Genomic DNA, 21,129 nt, shown 5'->3' on the forward strand with positions numbered 1-21,129 from the left:
ACAGCTATATTTTATCTATGCAAAAGTATGATTGAGGTTGTTTGAAAAATGATTTCATTATGCCTTGCTTATGATATGATTTTAGGTACTGTATTCTGATTCACATCACTTAGCTTTGTGACTTTGTCTAGGTATAAATTTGTGTTTTGTGTGCATGTGCAATAACCTGTCGTCATGTGCAATACATCTAGATTGGTTTTTATTTTCACTTTCTAGTGTAAAAAAGAAATATCAATTCATTTGTTCAATTTCTAGTGTAAAAGAGAAATATATTAAATGTCTCAGTGATTGAGTCAATAAAGAGTCAATATGTGTGTTGTGTTTTTGTTTGGTTGTATCATATTGAACAAGAAGATGTTGCATTTATGTAGACCTTTTCTAGACTCAAAAGTGCTTTACATGGCGGGGTCTTCACATTTCCCTGGATGATGCGACAGGAGCTGTGATGGACAATTTAGCCAGAATATTGAGAAACACTCTACTCTTTACAGAAGATGCCCAGGGATCTTTTATGACCACAGAGAGTAAGGACCTCAGTTTTATGTCTTAGAACAAAGGACATTGCCATTTTTGCAGCACAGTGTCCCAGTCATTTCACTGGCACATTGGGATCCACACACAGACCACAGGATAAGAGCCGCCTGTTGGCCTCACCAACATCTCTTCCAGCCGCAGCCCAAGCTTTTCCTAGATGGTCTGCTATCCACGTACTGTCTCGGCACGAACATGCTTAGCTTCAGGTGGACTGCTTGTGTTGAAGTGCAGGTGATACGGCTGCTGGCCTATATTTTAGTGATAATACTAATAATAGCGCATACTGTTTAATTTAGCATGTTATGTGGCTATCAGCAAACATAAATTACTTCATAAAAAAGACAATTTTTTTGTTTATAATAATCAGTGTGGCTTTCTATCTATCACATAGTGCCTTTCTATCTGTCTGGCCCAGTTGTTAGTGCTACTTCCTTGTATCTTAAGGAAACAGGATTTTCATTGCAGCATGACTGTCTGCGTGCCATGATTGTTTCCTCCCATATCCTAATGATGTGCATATTAAGTTGAGGCAAAACAGAGGTTTGTAGCTTTTTATTTTTTTTATTGAGGACTGTAACACTAGCTGTGGGTCTCCCAATAAGAAATCTGCAGTATCTTTAAAAGGGACACTAAATGTTAGGCGTATATATAAAAGAGAATGTATATGTTTACCCATTAATACCATTAGTATTTATTTAATCATGTTATAAGATCAAATCATTTTTAAAAAGTCCCATAAGTATAAAAACTGACCCAGAGAAACTAAAACACCGTTATAAAGGTAGTAAGGGACCAACCAACTTTTCCACCCAGTATGTTTAGGTAATAATTTAAATAGCCACTGCAATTTACTTGAACAGCTTTCTAACAAAATTAACTTTTCATAAATAACAAAGACGCATATTAGTGAGGTTTCTGATGCTAACTAAAGGAGATCAGTTCTTATAGTCGGGTGACATGAGCGACGGCACAAAGTTCTGATTGCTGATTACCATATGTGAGACCTGGCTGATAAAGTGACTTAAAAATGAAATTTTTGGGTAGTGTACTTTTTTTATATGTTACTTATCCCATATGTTTTGTAATCTTGACCAAAAAAAAAAAATTAATCTCACATTTTCATGGAAAACAAATATAAAAAGGTGTATGTTACAATTCAAGCCAATAGAGCTGTAAGTTGAACCCTGGGATTTTACATATCTTATGAAACATTTAAAGAATGTGTTCGATAAGGTTTTTTTTTCTTTTTTTAACTAGTTAAGTGACCTCAGAAATAAAGATCTAGCCATGCCTGGAATTTTCTAGGGCTAAAAAGCAATATTGAAACTTTCAGATTCTCTTTCAACTGAATGTTTTATCATGGCAGCTTTAAGAGTTAAGTACATGGAAAAGTGCAACTAATTTGAAATCCCATCCATTTTTAAACCTTTGCCTCTGGGATTCTGCACTGGTAAGCAAAATTAATGGATTGCTGTTGTGACAGTAGGGGGCGCTATCACTCCCTTGAACCCTCCGGTACCACGCCAAACACCAGGTAAAAGTGCAATAATTCTTCTTTTTATTATAATAATTATGTGCACCAAGCACTCTCCACTCCACACTACTCATTAACTAATCAATTCAATAATAATAATCAATCCTCCACTCCCAGACACTTAGCCACCCTTCCTCCCAGCTCAGCTCAACGCTCTGGTGTTTCACTGTCCTTTTTATAGTCCTTGACCCGGAAGCGTTTCACCCTCTCTGTCCATGTGACCTGGAACACTTCCGGGTCAGATAAAAATCCTTCTTTTTCTTCACCCAGGAAGCACATCATTCCCTTTGTTCACGTGACTCTGATGTACTTCCTGGGCGTAAGGCAAATAGTCTCTGTGCCTCCATGCAGCATCCTCTAGCGGGCCTCAAGGTATCCAACAGGGCTGAGAATAAAAACTACATTGTCCAGTATTCCCTGCTGGCATTCGGGGCATCTCCACATTGCAGGGAGGACTCCACCTGGTGGCTTGGGGGTGTTGGCCGGGATAAGCTGCCGGCCATATCCCACAATACTTCCCCCCCAGTGAAAAATTATGATTTTGAGCGTCCAGCCCCACGAAGGACATCTTGCTCCAGGAGGATCCGTAAGTCGGGCCTTGGCAAGGGCGTCTAGCCTCCCCGGAGAACCTTGGGGGAACGTTATAATGGGAATCCCTCTGATCCTTTGTCCTCCGAGGACAGCATTGCCATACGTGGCCCGGCCGACGACAGTTGTAGCAGATCCGCCGTCCTCCAGGTCGCCTTCCTCCGTGACACTGGAAGCACATCAGTACTTCTGGCTCCATCCTTCTCTCCGCTGAGACGGGTTTATCGGCCGCTCTTACGTTTTCCAACCCCTTATCCAACTTGTCAGGAGACCCCCGTTTTATTTTAGGAATCTCCTTTTTACTCTTGGGCTTGTCTACAGTTTGAGTCTCTCTATGGGAGAGAGAGAGCCCTTTCACTGTTTGCACGCCCTTTGATTTATTTATAACTGGAGGTTGTGTCTTTAGTACCGCATCATTCCGAGAGACAACACTTTTCAGCTGCTCCGGTTTGATCGGCGCTTCTCCCGCTCCTTCTGTCATCACACCACATTCCCTTGTAGGGTTCGCGGTGAATTGGCACCCGCTACTTATTAATTGCGGGCCCGGATTACACTGCTTCCCTATATGTTGTACGGTACCGGTCCCACTCACCTGTACCACCGCATCAATCATGACGGGAGACTCCCGATCAAAACGCTGTAGGTATTCCTGTACCCTTTTCAGCGGCGCTTCGGCCGTCGCTCCCAGCTCCTCCACCTGTTTCTTGACGTCCGCCAATACCTGTAAGAAACTATATACGGGCTCGAACCGTTTCTCGAGATTCCGCAGTCCCACAATGTCATTTAATTCAGCCGAAGGCAGGCTGCTATCATCATTTGCCTTACCTTTCGGTCGGGAGCCAATCAGCACATCCGCTCTTGGCACATGCTCAGCTGGGTTGTGCAAAGACTTTTGGGAATTGAAGTCTCTCATTTTAGAGGGCTGGGGTGGCACCACTGACCGACAGTGATCCGCCTTTTCTAATTTAGCGGTGGACCATTCAGTCATGTCCCATCCCTCATTACTTTCATTAATGGCTAGCGCTGCTTTGCTTGCCTCCTCCTTCCCCTTCAGGGAGCTCGATTCCGTCGAGGAAACGACAACCTCACCTATGGACTGTAGTTGACCTTCTCCTTCCCATAATCCGTCTGGGGAGATCACATGCCCATTTTCGGCGAATGGAAGGTGACCCTCATGGTCATGTGATCGATTGTAGTCCTTTAGGTGTTCCCAGCCTGTTCCGGGATAGTTCACATGACTATTCTCGTCGAATAGGATCCCCAGTTTTCGACTCCTAGATGGGCTAGCCTCCTTGTCATCACGGCCATCTTGCCTAGGTGGGAAGTATATCTCCGACTTGTTGTCAGAAACGAGAAGACAGGCCTCTGAAAAATAATTATAGTAAAGTCCCAGCGCATCGGCGTTTTTCCGGCACCTACCTCTTAACCTTGACTACGTGTTTTAAGTTCATATAGGTAGTCCTTTGTGTCCGATGTCTGGCAGCCATCCCGTTGCCGTAACGCTCGGGCCCTCTCGGCGTCCATCATTGCCCAGTCTTCCTCGCTTCCCGTCAGGTAGGCCCACGTACTCGCGGCCTCATCTAGGGTCTGTTTCTTTGGGTGAACCCATTCTTCTTCCCAGATTTCTTCCCCATCACGTACCGATGTTGAATGAGGCTTTCTATTGCAGCGCTCTCTGTAGAAGGTGGTGTTTCTACCTCCGGATGCTTTGACGCTACCTTCTTAGGGTTTTCTGCTCACAAAATTTTTATAAAACAGGTCCTCTGCCAAATCGACGGCCAGAGAATCCTGCCGACTACGCCAGTGTGAGAGTACCATGCCAAACACCAGGTAAAAGTTTACACTGGCAGCCCTCCCTGACATAACTCTCCCCATTTATCCGTGCTTGGGATCGGCGTGAAGAAACACACTGGTTTGTGCATCCCCTGTGGCTGGGTTCATTATGTTATAAATGTGATTTTTCACAATTGCTTCAAAAGGAAGCCATTAACAGATACACGTTTGCATTTTTGTTTGCCCCTTTTGGATTCTTCTGACCAGGCTTCTGTGGACTACTTTGCCTGGCACCTTTAGAGTAATAAAATGCTCTGTGGTATGAAGAGACACTGTACAATTTGCTATGTACATGATAGATAGATAGATACTTTATTAATCCCAAGGGGAAATTCACATACTCCAGCAGCAGCATACCAATAGAAAACAATATTAAATTAAAGTGTGATAAAAATGCAGATATAACAGCCAATAACTTTGTATAATGTTAACGTTTACCCCCCCCACCCCGGGTGGAATTGAAGAGTCGCATAGTGTGGGGGAGGAACGATCTCCTCAGTCTGTCAGTGGAGCAAGACAGTGACAGCAGTCTGTCGCTGAAGCTGCTCCTCTGTCTGGAGATGGTACTGTTTAGTGGATGCAGTGGATTCTCCATTATTGACAGGAGCCTGCTCAGCACCTGTTGCTCTGCCATGGATGTCAAACTGTCCAGCTCCGTGCCTACAGTAGAGCTTGCCTTCCTCACAAGTTTGTCCAGGCGTGAGGGTTTGCACAGGGCATCAGTATTGGCAGTCCAGTCCAATTTATCATCCAGCTGCACTCCCAGGTATTTATAGGTCTGTACCCTCTGCACACAGTCACCTCTGATGATCACGGGGTCCAGGAGGGGCCTGGGTCTCCTAAACTCCACCACCAGCTCCTTGGTTTTACTGGTGTTCAGGTGTAGGTGGTTTGAGTCGCACCATTTAACAAAGTCCTTGATTAGGTTCCTATACTCCTCTTCCTGCCCACTCGTGATGCAGCCCACGATAGCAGTGTCGTTGGCGAACTTTTGCACGTGGCAGGACTCCGAATCATATTGGAAGTCTGATGTATATAGGCTGAACAGGACCAGAGAAAGTACAGTCCCCTGTGGCGTTCCTGTGTTGCTGACCATAATGTCAGACCTGCAGTTCCCGGGACGCACATACTGAGGTCTGTCTTTTAAGATAGTCCACGATCCATGCCACCAGATATGAATCTACTCCCATCTCTGTCAGCTTGTTCTTAAGGAGCAGAGATTGGATGGTGTTGAAGACGCTAGAGAAGTCCAGAAACATAATTCTTACTGCACCACTGCCTCTGTCCAAGTGGGAGAGGGATCGGTGTAGCATACAGATGATGACATCCTCCGCTCTCACCTTCTCCTGGTATGCAAACTGCAGAGGATCGAGGGGGTGGTGGACCTGTGGCCTCAGGTGGTGAAGCAGCAGCTGCTCCATGGTCTTCATCACATGTGACGTCAGAGCGACAGGCTGGAAGTCATTTAGCTCACTAGGACGTGATACCTTCAGCTGAATGAGCTGAACTTTTCCAGCTTTGTCCTGCTCTGTTTTTTAATTGCCAGTGCAACACTGTATATATACAAATAAAGTCAGGTCTGAAGTCTTTTTGCACCACAGAGCCCAGTCTAGTCTCATGCACAACCAGATGTGCTGGTTCAGTATGTTTATAATTGTAATACGTTAACAGCAGATATTATTAAATAATACAGCAATTACATACAGTGCCTTGCAAAAAATATTCAAACCAATTTGAAAAATAGTCCAAAAACACTACCAACTGTTATTGCTGCAAAAGATGTCTCTACTAAATATAACATATTAAATACTGCATGTAAACAGCATGTTTCCTTTTTCTCTTTCATATGATTTTTTTTTCAAACATAAAGTAGTGTCACATTAACAAAGTACTCTAGAGTCTTAGTGCCTTGAAATAAAAGTATCACAAAGAACAAAATTTCAGTGTGAAAATGTCATTCAGTAAAATCACAGAATTGGTCAAGGGGTTGAATATTTTTGCAAGGCAGTGAATGTCATGTTGGCCAATATCAGATTTGGAAGACATTTACATGCTTTAATTTGTTTTAACCTTCTACATTGCATTTGTCTGACCTCTCAGCTTCACATTCCCAGCTTTAATCTTGGTTGCCTCACAGTCCTGTGCAGAGTGTCAATGTTCTCCCCTTGTCTGTGTGAGATGTTTTCAGGGTAGTTCAGTTTCCTTCCACATTCATAAAACATGAGTGCCTGAATGATGGGTGATGAAGTGTAAGTGTGGGTGTGCACATACATCCATTATTAAAACCTCTTAATCCAGGTTAGGATTTTGGGGTAGTGAATACTAGCAGCAGATAATGCAATGGAAGAAACAATGTTACTGTAGATGCAATAACAGTTCATTGCAGGCCACAGTTATGCTAGTAGTTATGGCCACTCATATGAGACCAGGTTGGATATGCTTTTAAGATGTCAGAAGAAAAACATTGGGAAACTGTTCATACTCCACACAAGCTTGTGCAGTAGTAGGTCTAGTCAAAGTGCAGTAGTTGTATATAAAAACAGGCTGAAAATGAGACTAATGTGCAATATTTGCATTTGACAATTTTATTTATATATTGGGGATGCACCAGAGTACAAACACTCAATTCTTAATTTATTCCCTTAGTAGGACATATTAGTCTCAGTCCTCTGGGAGTCATAGCAATTTCTGGTTTTCATTTGTGCAATTTCTTAGTCAAAAGGCACTGTCTGGCTTTAAAATATACCTTAAATTATATAAGGTGATTGCAAATTTACAGGTCAATCCAAGAAAAGTCTTTAGTAAAAATAGCAAAGACTAACCTGCTTTACACAGATAAATCGATTCAGTTTTGTGAACTTATAGTACTTTCAGTTTCTCTAACATTTTTTTTTTAAACATCCAATATGAGCTGCTAAGAAGGGCAATCGGAAAACTGACAGCACAAGATAACTGATGGGCCCAACCAAAGTCACACTACTTTTTGTTTTCTGTGATGTCTGTTTTTTTTATACATCTGTGTAGTGTCAAAAACAAAGTCTTTGTGGATTAGGATGTTAATACAATGTTAGATTTAGGAAAAAGATGTGACAGATTGCCAGTTCAGTTGCCTTAAGTGTTTAGCCTTGACTGGTTTATGCTTCAAGAATAACAAATATGTGTTAACAGGTGAAATGAAGCCTGCGCCATAGATAGATTAGATAGATAGATATATAGATAGATAGATAGATAGAAAGGCAATATTAGATAGATAGATAGATAGATAGAAAGGCACTACTAGATAGATAGATAGATAGATAGATAGATAGATAGATAGATAGATAGAAAGGCACTATTAGATAGATAGATAGATAGATAGATAGATAGAAAGGCACTACTAGATAGATAGATAGATAGATAGATAGATAGATAGAAAGGCCCCTGGATTACATCAGGGCCAGAATTGGGAGCTTGGAAGCTCAGCCCTGTTGGGGTCCGTGGCCACCACCAGAAAGTACTGCAGGAAGTTCATTAGGGCGCAATCTGGAGCACATCCGGGTGCAACATAAAAGGGGTCGCCTCACTCTAGCTGGAGTCAGGAGGCAGAGGATGGAGCTTGCGAGTGAAGGAGTGAAGGCGACAGAGATGAATAGAAAGGAAAAGAAAGGGACTGAGTAATTGGTGATTGGTGCACTGTGTTGTGAGTAGAAGAACAGAAATAAACGTGTGTGCTTTTGGACTTGGGTGTCCGGTGTCTGTCTGTGTCCGGGCTTCTTTCATAATAGATAGACAGATGAATAGATAGATAGAACTTTAAGAGGGAAAATTAGATTTCTTTTTTAACAGAAGTTCAACAAATAATTAAATATTATAGCAAACAACACCCCCTCCCAACCATACACTACAGAATTACAAAAAGAAAGAAAAACGTCTGAGTTGGTTAAAGATAAAAAGAGCAGTCATAATGACAGTGAGGCATTATAAAGACATATTGTGTAGTAAGAAAGGTGCTATATAAATGTAAAGAATTACTGTTATTATCATTACATCAGCCAACATACGCAATTAAAATACAGTACAAATTTTCATATTGTGTCTCAATTGTCTCAGCTGCAAACAACTGTGCGATCAATTTTGGATTTTTTTCCAAGTTTCAGACCACATCCAAAATAACAAAAATGCAAATGTAGGTTTTGGTAATCAGTCAGTGAATATTTCATGTCATTTTCTAACCCATTAATCCAGACCAGGGTTGCAGGGGGTGCGGGAACCTGTCCTAGCTAGCACAGGATGTAAGGCAGGAGCAAACCCTGGACAGGGCGCCAGTCTATCTTGAATGAACACACACACACACACACACACACACCAGGGCCAATTTAGTGTCACCAGTTCACCCAGCCTGCATGTCTTTGGCCAGTGGAAACACTTGGAGGAAGCCCATACAGACATGGGGAGAACATGCAAACTCCATATAGGGATGACCTGGTGACACAAACCGTGGTCTGCTTACTGCGAGGCAACAGCATCACCATTGTGCAGCCCACAGTGAATATTTGTTGAAGTTCAAATATATGTTTATTCAATGCATAGTTAACTCTATAGAATGTACTGTAACTCAAAAGAGTCTTTATAAGTGGACATGAATTTATTTGATCAAGAAAAGTGTAAAGTCATTTGAGGTTCAACTTAGTGAATAAAGTTACAGATGGAGCCAAATAAAAATAACAGCTATTCCAATACATTTTCAGTGGTGTTCATATTTATAAAATGGAGCCCCCTGTTGTTCCAACAATGTTCTTACATGCTTAATCCACCTCTCAGGTCAGGTCAGGTTGGGGAGCATGCACTGGTACAGCTCATTGCCTCACCCACCACACAACGAAACAGCACGGGATTCTGCCTGGCAACCCCCGAGGCACACTCATGATCCAGTCCCACTCACCGTAAATGAATATCTATCTGCCACAGCCTGGTGTTACATGGGCATCCCCTTGGCCTGGTCCTACCACTCGGGTCCTCAACAATGAGAATCGAAATTGACGCTCCCTCACAATGCAGGTAATGTGCCTCATTCGGGACTCTGTGAGCAACTGCTCATTTGACAAAAAGTGAAACCAGCGGTGCCCAAGGATTCTCTGAAGTGACACAGTACCGTAGCTGCCCAGTCTTTGTCTCAGGTCACTGGATAGCGTCCATGTCTCGCAACCATATAGCAAGACAAGAAGCACCAGAACTCTAAAGACTTGGATCTTCGTCCTTTTGTATAGATATCAGGAGTACCACACACCCCTTTTCAGTGACCTCATGACCACCCCATGTCCTCCAAATCCATCTGACTTCATAGGAAGAGTCACCAGAGACATGAATGTCACTGCCAAGGTAAGTAAACCTCTCGACAAGGTCGACACTCTCTCCGCAAACAGACACACTGCTGATGGCTGTGCCCAACAGGTCCTTAGGCCTGGATCTTGGTTTTTATTCAGGACACTCGCAAGCAGGGGGATTTAGGGTTCTGTGGCATTGGATGTAAGACATGAACCATCCAGTCCATTAGAAGTTGTGAGATAGGTTAATTTACAGTAGATGTGGCATATATTTAGAGTTTTTTTTTCTGTTGGATTGCATTAAAGATAATATAAGTATAACTGAATAACATCTCAGCACATTAATCGAAAGCGCTAGACTTTTTTCACATTTATCATTACATCATTACAAATATTGGTGACTGTAAATTGGCTGCAGTGTAGGAATGTATGTCTGCGCCTTCTCTTGGCATTCTGTGCCAGTGGCACAAGCCATTGCCATTGCTGACCCGAAAATGGTTTAAGCAGGCTTGATAATTTATCTTATATATGAAACCGAATGTGTGTTTTGTTGACTATCACTCTTCAAACTTTGTCTGTCATATTATGCACAGATTCCCCATTTGTACAGAAGGCAACCACAGACTTTGTTTCGTTCTGAAAGTTTTCCCCTTGGGGAACTTTATTTAGTGGCCACACCTGCAGTTAATTATGGAAATGCCCCTAAGCATGCATATTTGGGACCTGGCACAAGTTGTTCTGACGATGGATTTTTCTATGAAATGTTGTTTTGGAGCCAAGATTTTTCTCCCTGGGGTATTTTTTTTTGTTAACCACACACGGACCACCCCTAATAATGTGTGTACAAACGTTTTTTGATTTGGATCTACAGAATAATTGTGAGACCACCTGAACAGGATACTTTCCCCATAATTGGGAAATGCCCACCAGTGATCTGTTCTTAAAAGCTAAACAGTTCGCCACTACCTTAGCTCCTTAATTTGTATTTGCACACAGGTGGACAGAGACTTCATCCATCCATCCATTATCCAACCCGCTATATCGTAACTACAGGGTCACGGGGGTCTGCTAAAGCCAATCCCTGCCAACACAGGGCGCAAGGCAGGAAACAAACCCCGGGCAGGGCTCACCGCAGACACAGAGACTTTGTAATAAATTTTACTTCCAGAAAAACAAGTTTTCAATAGGATCCTCCTCGATGGAATCTCATTCCCATTTAGAAGCTGACAATTTCCTTTAAATGCTGTGAGCCTGCTTTGTCGCCTTTGAAACCCGACACTCCCACTCTAGAAACCTTGGAGACTGTTAGGTACACAGCCTAACGCCTGCTTGACAACAGAGCTGCCCTGTGCGCCGAGCACAAAGCCTCTGAAATGGCTACAGTGTCCCTGACACCTCTAATGCTTCTGCTCTTGCTCTCGTCTTGGCACGGAGCTGGCAATGCTGCCACCACCTTCATCCCGTTTGTGCAGCCCCAGAGCTGCGGCCAGTCTTCCTTTTTCAACTCTGCTTCTTTTCAGTGCAGCGCTTGTGGGAACAATCAAATCGGCGGGCCTGATGGTGAGTTGACATAGAAATGTGTGGCTTCCAGTCTGTTTTTTTTTTATTTATTTATAATTGTTTTGAGTTGTAAAACTGAGAGAAAAAGACCAAATGTGGCACTTAAAAGACAGAATACTAAGATTGCTTGAACTGATTTCAAATAAACTGTCAGAAACAAGGAACAAATAGTAAAAATTGTTATTTTGGAAGCCAACTGTTTTTTCAGCTGAGCGTGGATAACTATTAACTTTTGGTGGTACATGTGTGTTTAGCAATAAGGTGTTGGCCTCATGTAGCCCAGCACTTCAGGGGTCATTTATGACTGAGCTGATGCCAACAAAGAAGGTTTTAAAATCACAATACTGTAGATCTAACTGGAACATCACAATAGAAGAAGCAGGTGAGTGCTGAACCTAACAGAATCAGAATACTTTATTAATCGCAAAGGAAATTACTTATGATACAACAGTAAAGATAGGCAAAGGCACAAGTAACACAAAGAGCAAATATAAAAAATAAGCACATAAAGTAACATTGGTGAGCACTGCTGTTTGTGGCAGTTGAGCCAACGGGGCTCACACAGCAAAGAAGGACTCATGGAGTCATTATTTTACACACGGACTCAAATTTGAAGTCAAAAATCAGCAGCTGTGTCGCATTTTATCATAGTGAGAATATCGTATATTTGATGCAAGGTAATGTGGAACAACTTATACGTGCCTTTAATATAAGCAGGTTGGGTGACTGCAGTCCTCTTCTTTCAGGTTTTCCAAAGTTAATGTTACACAAACTCTGACTAAGACAAAGAGGAGAGCACATGATGCCCTCCTTTTAAAATACATTCAATGGTGGCATCTGTAATTTAGAATTGATTTAAAGTTCTACGCATCCCTCCATGGCATCTGGCATGAATATTTAAAGGACTTACTTATTATTTATGGTTGACAAAGAGCCCTTAGATCTCCTGACAGTAATCTTTTACAAGTACTTACGATAAAAACAGAAACTTTTGGCAAGGCTTCTTTTAAAAAAACTATGAACCCAAACTCTGGACTAGCCGATCAGCGGATCTAAGGGCGGCAGAGACTAGATATTTCAAGAAATAAAATAAAATGTACCTTTTTACTATTGTGTTCTAAATAATACAGTATTTAAACTTATTGTTTTTATTATATTTTGTTCAGCTATCTTATAGATAGATAGATAGATAGATAGATAGATAGATAGATAGATAGATAGATAGATAAATGGAAACTTTATTTATCCTGAAGGAAATTACAGGTTTACATCAGCAGACAAAAATAGCACAAATACACATATAACAAAATATAAAATATGTTAACAAGGTACAAATACACATATAAAATGAATTATCTGTAAGTAGATTAACAATGTGTAGGTATTTACTTTTATTTAAGAGTGAAGCAATTAGAATTGAGGGCGGCATGGTGGCGCAGTGGGTAGTGCTGCAAACCTGGATTCGCTTCCCGGGTCCTCCCTGCGTGGAGTTTGCATGTTCTCCCCGTGTCAACATGGGTGTCCTCCCACAGTCCAAAGACATGCAGGTTAGGTGTATTGGCGATCCTAAATTGTCCCTAGTGTGTGCTTGGTGTGTGTGTGTGTGTGTGTGTGCCCTGCAGTGGGCTGGCACCCTGCCTGGGGTTTGTTTCCTGCCTTGCACCCTGGGATTGGCTCCAGCAGACCCCCGTGACCCTGTAGTTAGCATATAGCGGGTTGGATAAAGGATGGATGGATGGATGATTAGAATTGAACGTACCTATAAAATAAGAATTTCTCTGGTTTTATTGGGATTTTCCCTGTGTGCCAAGTTTGTAATATCTCCTGCCCGCAGAGCACTTCAAATGAATTGCACTTTGATGTGCACCAAAATGTGCTGTGCAGGTGAAGACTGTTTGTCTCACAGCTACCAGGACCTGCGTTCAAAACCTACCATAGAAGTCCTTCAGGCGTGGAGTGAAACTTGAATACCCAAAGAAAAGTCGCTTGGATTTGTTTCAACACCTCACAAAAGTGGATTGAGATCACTGAAGCTGTGTGGTAGCACAGCTCACCTCTAAGCCACCATGCTGCTTTCAGTTAAGACGGTGGTTTGGTTAGGTGTTTAAGTTAAGAGCAGGGATGATGTATGATCTAAAAAACCTCCTTGATTTGAAAGAAGTAAGTGCCGACATGAAGATGATGAGCCTGGTGAGTTTTCTTTGCTATGGATCTTTAGAATAACTCTGAGACCACCTGAACAGGGCACTTTCCCCAACTTTTCACTTGTAGGAAACGTAACAAGAAAACTTTCAAAAAAATTGACATGACTGCCCACAAGTGTTCTGCCCTTCAAAGCTAAGCGGTTAGCCTCTTACCTTAGTTATTTCATTTTTATTTACACACACAGGTGGTTCTCCAGTGAGAACAACATTGCACAGGTTATTTACAGGAGTAGTGGGCTGCACAGTGCTTTGTGAAGGATCAGTGCCCTGCTGAATTGTAGGAGGTGGGGCACTGTCATGGGTGGCATGGCAGGAGGCTGGTCTGGATAATTTCTGTGTTAGGTGTGTTCTAGTCATGTTTGCATTGGTTTCTTCAAGATGTGTGTACTTAGTTTATAGAAGGTTGGCATGGGGAGAGTGAATGTGTGCTGCTTTTCCAGTATAACATAACATTCTCAAACAAGCTTAACCCAATTTGAGTCAGGGCTTACTCAGGCAGAATTGTAAGCAAGGCAGGAACCAGGTTTAGACCTTTTTCTAGTTCATAACGCGGGCAATTCCTGTTCACACTCATATGCACAAAGGTCATAATTATAGATTGCAGTTCACCTAACACGCAGATCTTTTGGGGTGTGGGAGTGTATTATCGTAATATTTCCCTCTACTTACCCTTTACCTGTTTTCTCAAGGGTAAATGTTCTCGTCAAGTTCGTCATCGGGTTGGTCTACTGTTGCACTTTAAAATGAACACACAAACACATAGATAAACACACACACACAGACCCTAACCACAACAGTGCCCTATGAATGACACACACACGCTGATTAACCCTTAGCACTATAAACCACACAAGTGCTATAGGAATAGCCTGTCATTCGGCACTTCAAGAGACTTACTTATTTTCGGCACGAACAACATACAATGTTTTAGTGATATCTCAGACCTAAATATTACTTTTGGTCTACAAGAATACATTTAAACATACAAGACTCAGCACTCTTGACTATAGGCCATTTATCAGCCAAGAAAACTTTCTTTATCGCATTGTCCCTTCTATTAAGTAGCGCCCTCACTCTCAGCCTTATAAACCTCGCAGCACAGAACTAATGGCAAAAATCCGGCTGTCACCAGGTGCTCAAAGAAATCTAACTTATTACTTCAATCACTCTAGACATTAAGACAAAGCAGAGAAAGTTAAAAGCAGCATGGTATTTATTACAAGAATAAGAATAATGCCATAGGAACAAAGAATACTAGAAAATAGGTACTGACAGGAAAGTCTGAATATATGTAGTCTTTAGAAAAAGCTTACAAAAAAAAAAGGTAGAGATGACAAGGATGAATGTCCCAGGAAGGCATTTGATTTAGCAATCAATGTTCATGATGCCTTTCTGATGACCAGTGCCGTCTTTGTCAGTTCCTCTTCTTCTTCTGTACTTTCTTCTTCTCCTTCTTCTCTTTGCTTCTTTCTGTCTTCTGTCTCAAACCATCGCATATTTATTATGAAAATGTCATGCCTTGGTTTCACAACACATGCACCTGATTGGCTGGCTGTCAATATGATGGATGAATTTTGCTCCCCAGGTAATAAAGTTCTTTGATATTGTCTCAGTTTTTCCTTTCCCAGACCGTAATCCCAATTGATGTCCATCCGTAAACTAATCAATAGCCTGAGGTATCAGCTCAGCATCCTTTCCCAGGCTGTAATACCAAATTCGCACTAAGCTGTGAACAACTGTTATAAAAGTAGGGTGTAAGGGAAGAAAACCTGCTTTAATTTGTCTTAGTTCATCTGTTGTCTTGTCTCAAACAAAATATAATGGAAACCAAATTGTACAGATTTCATACACCATAACAGGGAGTAAAACCTGAGTGTCCAGAGTAATATCCACACAGACATGGGGGACATGGCACAAACTCCACGTGGACATCAACAGGCCACAACTCTGAGTTCATGGGGCAGTGTTACACGAAACACTGCGCTACAGTGAAATATTGGTGGACCGTCCAGGAAGTACTCCGGCTTCTTATTACACTCTAGTATGTTCTGAGGTAGACTGTTCAGAAGGAAGAAGGTGAACAGTTGGCCTCGGTCAGTGGCTTGCTTGGCATCTCATTATTATCTGGCTGCTGGATAAGGAAAAAAGAAACAATGAAGTGTTTTGAATCTTAAAAAGTAAGCCAAATAAAATTAAAGCAAAAAAGTCTGTTCTAATAACAGCAGTAATTGCTTACTAATTAAAAAAGTAACCAAGATAAAAATCCTTCACAGCCATGAACATCTCATTTTGACAGCCCTGGCCGAGGTCATCAGAACTATGACTTTGACTGGCTTTGATGTTCTTTGTCTGTTATTTACTACAACTATACATGACCAAGGGCACCCCAGGGGTGTATTATCTGTCAGAAGTCAAACGTTTTCTTTTCTTTTTAAAAATGTCTTCATTTTTAGTCATTCTGTTGTGTGTTCAGACCATAATGAGTGTGAGTATTAATTTATTTATCGATCTATTTATGTATTCATTTATTTAAAGAGCATCAGTAAATTTACAGGGGGTGGGATTAGACCACATGTCTGACTCAATGCCAGCTGGGACCCCAAGTTGTTTCATCGCATGGTGAGTGCGGTAACGTGTTGCATGCTCCCCAATCTGAACTGACCTGACCTGTAAAAAAGCCAAATTTCATCCTGGGAGCAAATTAAGTTTTAAAACTCTAAAGTTCTAATTCCATTGTCTGTCTTATTGTTTTTCGTTTGTTGTCCACTGGCCGTATCTCATTTTCAGTGTTAATAATCTTTAAATTGTCTTGTTTGGTTTTAGTCTTAATCGCATGTTTTAAAGAATGTAATTTGGGTGTTTATGTAGCTGTACAGTGAGTGGTTTTTAATTGATTCTAGTTAATGCAAGCAGTCGTAGCCTGTACTCAATGAAGAACACTTTATAAAAATAAATTGGAAAAACTGAATTTTGCCTGGTGCTGTCAGGATTGGCTTTGACTTCTCTGTAATGAACTAAACACAAATAAGCTTACCTCTAGGCATCTAAATTGCAATTTCAGTAATTTTTAGAAATTATGGTCACGTGACTAGTAACACTGTACAATAGAGTAATTCAACTGCATGAGCATGTGTGGTTTGATTTGTATTACTATACATGTATGATACACACTCACTATGGTCGCTGCAAAATGAGTTTTGGGAAATGTGATAGTGACATCAGAAAACCGGCTCAGGAAATTCTTCTGTTTGTGTGAAAGCCCAGTCGTAGAATGCAATCAAGCATCACAACCACTTTCATACTGTATGGGAAACAATGGTTGATGAAGCTGAAATTTGGGGCTACTCAGAAAATCAGCTGTAAATCAGGCTTAAAATTGTGCCAAAATCGCACAGTGTAAACCTGGTTAAAAGACGTCTATGCGTTTTCAATCATTGTAGTATGGACAAAAATAATTTCATAAATGGCGTGAAAATACTAGTGTGGATGGAGATCCTTTTTGCTTAAAAACACTTTTTAAATGAAAATGCAGTAGTGTGGACGTAGCCAAAGTCTCTGCTCTTTTACACGCTCACCAAGATGCAATGTTAATATCATATTGTTTCAATTAATTTGGTATTTCACCTAGAAGTAAATGCCAGTTAGTTTTATGTATTTTACATTTTATTTTATAATCCTTCAAATTTGTTGGCTTCCTTGCTTTATTCTCTTCTAATTAAATAACATTTCCTATAATGAGGTTAATCATGACTGTTCATGTACCCTTTCATTTCCTAACCTGTTTATTGCTTAGGGTTGTGGGGAGCTGTGGTGGGTTGGTGCCCTGCCTGGGGTTTGTTTCCTGCCTTGCCCCCTGTGTTGGCTGGGATTGGCTCCAGCAGACCCCCGTGACCCTGTAGTTAGGATATAGCGGGTCGGATAATGGATGGATGGATGGATGGGTTGTGGGGAGTCAATGCCCGTCCTGGTAGCACTGGTTGAAAATCCACCCTCAGTGAAGCACCAGCTAGGAGTGAGGCACACTCATACTGTACACAGGGGCGGTTTTGAGCTAATACTTAACCTCAAGCATCTTTGGGTGCCATTTTGTTGTTGACCACTGTCACAAACCTACCCATAGTCACTCATAGAGGGACAAATGGGAGTCATCATCCAACTTAATATAAACATTTCTGGAATATGACTGGAATACCGGAATTGAATCCATACAGATACAGAGAGAACATGCAAACTCTACACGGACGTTGTCTGAGTTTGGGTTTGCACGCTGCACTCTGGAGCTTTGACATAGAAATCCAGGTAAAAGTAGTGCTAAGTAAGATGTAGTACATATTTAACAAAAGTTTATACGAGTTGTGAGTTTAGCTGTAGGTGTAATTAAAGTATACTGGTTCTGAAAAAAGGTAAGTGATCAATAATACATCAGGTGAGGATTTGATCATGCATCCTTGTGACTGATTTAATTTTGAAGTTTCTTTCATTACTTAATAGGAAATGATCTGATGTAATGTAAGTTCTTTTCTGGGAGGTCATACAGACATCGCATGTCTAATATAAAAATCTTTGAAAATTAAAAGGAAAAGTTGTTGAATTAATTTCAACTTTGTTTTCCCAGGTCTCTCTTGTGTTTGCACTGCTGGATTTACAATGAAGAATTTGGGTTCCCCTATAGTACAGTGCACCCCTTGTGTGAGTACTCATTTTGTTTGTCTGTCTAAAATCAATGTCTACATCATTACAAATTAAACACTGTTATTTTTATGGTTTGAAATGGCTTGAACCACAATTAGCTCTGTCACACATTTGTCTTGCACATGTCCAGGGCCTAAAGTACTGCAGGTAAAACAAAAATGCAATTACTTTGGGTTTAAGCTTAGCAAATTCCATTTTGTTAGTTTGTACATTTAGAACTGTGGTTACCCATGGTACAAAGAAACAAGATTAAGATGGAAAATCATGTCTGGAAATATCATGCACCACATGAAAACAAAATTATAGCAAATAAATGCAGTATTTCCAGAAGTCATTAACTTTCCATTGATATTTTTGGAGTCTATAATTTTTACTGTGTTTTGTATGTGGGTGTCACAGTGGAAATGAGTGCAGATCTCATTGGGGATGTCTTCTTTGTGGAGTTTGCATGTTCTCCCGGTGTTCAAATTATATTCATCCAGAAATGAGCTCGTTGGTGTTTTTAAACTTGCCCGCTAGGATTTTGTCCAACACAGACTTGCTCAGCTTAGTGCTGATGAACTCGTAGGCATAGCTATATGAAGTGGACAACATCAAGGAAACTTTAAAGTAGGGAAGGGATACAAACTGCATTGAAAGCAGATGTTTATACAAAGGTTTGATTCTTACATTATTAAGCAATTAACTCCAGTTTTTATATAAAGTTAAGAGTAAAAATAATTGGCAGACCCAGTTCCTCATTGTATTGGCAACCATGAAATAAAGAAGAGAACTGAATGACGTTGAGAGAGAGTACCGACTGAAAGGGCATTTTTGGCATGAGGTTTAGTAATTATTGTCATTTCCCACAGTAGAAGATCCTGCTGCAACTGTTACTGTTTGAAGTACATTTTCATGGCATGGCACTTTGTTTAGAGAGCATGTTATATGCTAATAAATACAAAGAAATTCCAGGTGATGGTAGAAGAATCACCCATAGTGCACAAAATTGGATGGACAAATAGGATCTGAAGAGTAATGACGATGAAGTAAACCACATACTATGGCTATTCCAATAAATGGTTCTCAAGCTAACCAAACGTCTATGGAAGACTTTAGAGTGGCGGCCAAGATAGCATTTTACTGCCACCAACGTCAAAACAAGAAGTTTCTAAAGGAAAAATGATCCCTACAGTGCTGGAAAATTGTAGAATCTTCATCAGGACACATTGAATCTGTTCTGGTGACTTGCAGTAGCCCAATCATTTATTAAGACAGTTTACATCCATGCGTCCTTTATTTTATCACTTACCTGTAAATCTTTTCATTTACCAACCCTGCCTAATCCAATTTGAAAGACTAAGGGAGCAGGATCCTAACCTAACACCAACCCTCAGAAGAGTGCCAATCCATTACAGGACACGCTAACTCAATTTTGAGTCTTTAGTTAACATAACATACATGGGGAACTCAAGCGGAATCTGTGAGAACATGTAGGCAGTGTCAAGGCTGGAACCCGAACCAAGGACTCTCTCTGAGGAAGCAGTGTTAACCACTGTGTTATTCTGTGCAGCTTAATTTACTTGTATACAGTAGGAATAAGAGTGAGACGTGGTACGATTTCAAGTTGCGGAGGTCGTGGTGACTCAGGTGGAGATGCTAAGACGGAGCGATGTTCTTCTGTGGCCAGCTGCTCATGTTTGCTGAGGAATGACATAACTGAGGAGATAAAGCATAAAGTAATATACGTCTACAATGAGGAAGAGTGTACATTTTTACCTTCGTAACATTTCATTTAATTGGCATGGTGAAGTAGAATGAAGACTTGTTGGACACTAACATACAGGGAACAGAATTGGGTGGTACTGACAAGCAGGACAAATGTTTTAACAGGATTCTTGTAGCAATGGGTAGTCAGTTAAAAGAGCAAAGCAGATGATCTCTCCAGGTGTACTTGTTTTTCATGGGTGCAGCAAGAACCAATAAACACCATCTGGAGTGGTCGAGTAACAGTTACTAGGAGTCCTGTTATAAGAGTTATAGTAGTCCAAACCAGAGGTATTATGGAACTGGTAATGTGGAAGGATTAGATCTTGTGTCTGCTGAGAAGAAAAGTCTGTGTCTGAAAAAGAATGTCTTGATGGAGTCGAGATCATTCAAAGGAACAGCGACCCAGCAGTGAGAGATGACATTGTCAAATATAATGTTTATAGGAAGTTCTGTGAAAGGAGAAGCAGAAGGTGGGTACATGATATTGGACTTGGAGAGGTTTAGCTTGGCTTGTGTGTTTATCCACAAGGAGATGTGCATTGACTGTGCGGACTGATAGAAGGAAATGAAATGGTTAGTGAAGCATATAGAATTCATATAGCAGATAAGAGAAGTCCTTTAACTTCAAGGATGGGACAGTGAGTTATGTCATTAGATAAAGAAGAGCATGTTAGAAAAGTAGAATTTGAAGCAGTTCAGCAGCGCACAACCCATATTTCAAGTGTACAGATTTCAGCCTATTGAAACCTACTGAAAGAGTGAAAGGGCCAAAAACAGAGAAACGAGAGACTCCAAAGAAAAAAATAATTTAGGGTTTTATCTCTGAGCAAAGGTAAAACAGTGTCCATAAAATGTGCTTTGTAGAAACCGGGCATAGAAAAATATAACAAAACAAGTGCTTGTGATGACATATACAGTATGTTATAGTGTTTGGTGGAAGTAGCTGTCGCAGATAACGCTCTTGTCCACCTCTTCAACCCTCAGGTACCACTCCAGACACCGGATAAAAGTCCAAGACTTCTTTATTAAATAACAATAATGTACACAAAGCACCCTCCACACTACTCATAAACTAAATAAACAATAATAATACTCTCTCCTCCTCGCCCAGACACTTCGCCCCTCTACCTCC

At 41.0% G+C, this 21,129-nt stretch overlaps 1 protein-coding gene across 1 annotated transcript in view; it reads left to right on the plus strand.

Annotated features, from left to right (window-relative positions):
* The first annotated feature begins 11,106 nt into the window (after window positions 1-11,106).
* The window catches only part of LOC120535491 (meckelin-like), a 128,575-nt gene continuing 118,552 nt past the window's right edge, over window positions 11,107-21,129 (plus strand). Inside the window, exons 1-2 of the mRNA XM_039763379.1 lie at window positions 11,107-11,352; window positions 18,172-18,245. Of these exons, the coding sequence (XP_039619313.1) occupies window positions 11,166-11,352; window positions 18,172-18,245 (261 nt within the window). The 5' untranslated portion in view covers window positions 11,107-11,165. The remainder of the gene's footprint in view (window positions 11,353-18,171; window positions 18,246-21,129) is intronic.

Source organism: Polypterus senegalus, chromosome 9 (genome assembly GCF_016835505.1).
Source record: "Polypterus senegalus isolate Bchr_013 chromosome 9, ASM1683550v1, whole genome shotgun sequence".
NCBI classification, from domain to species: Eukaryota; Metazoa; Chordata; class Cladistia; order Polypteriformes; family Polypteridae; genus Polypterus; species Polypterus senegalus.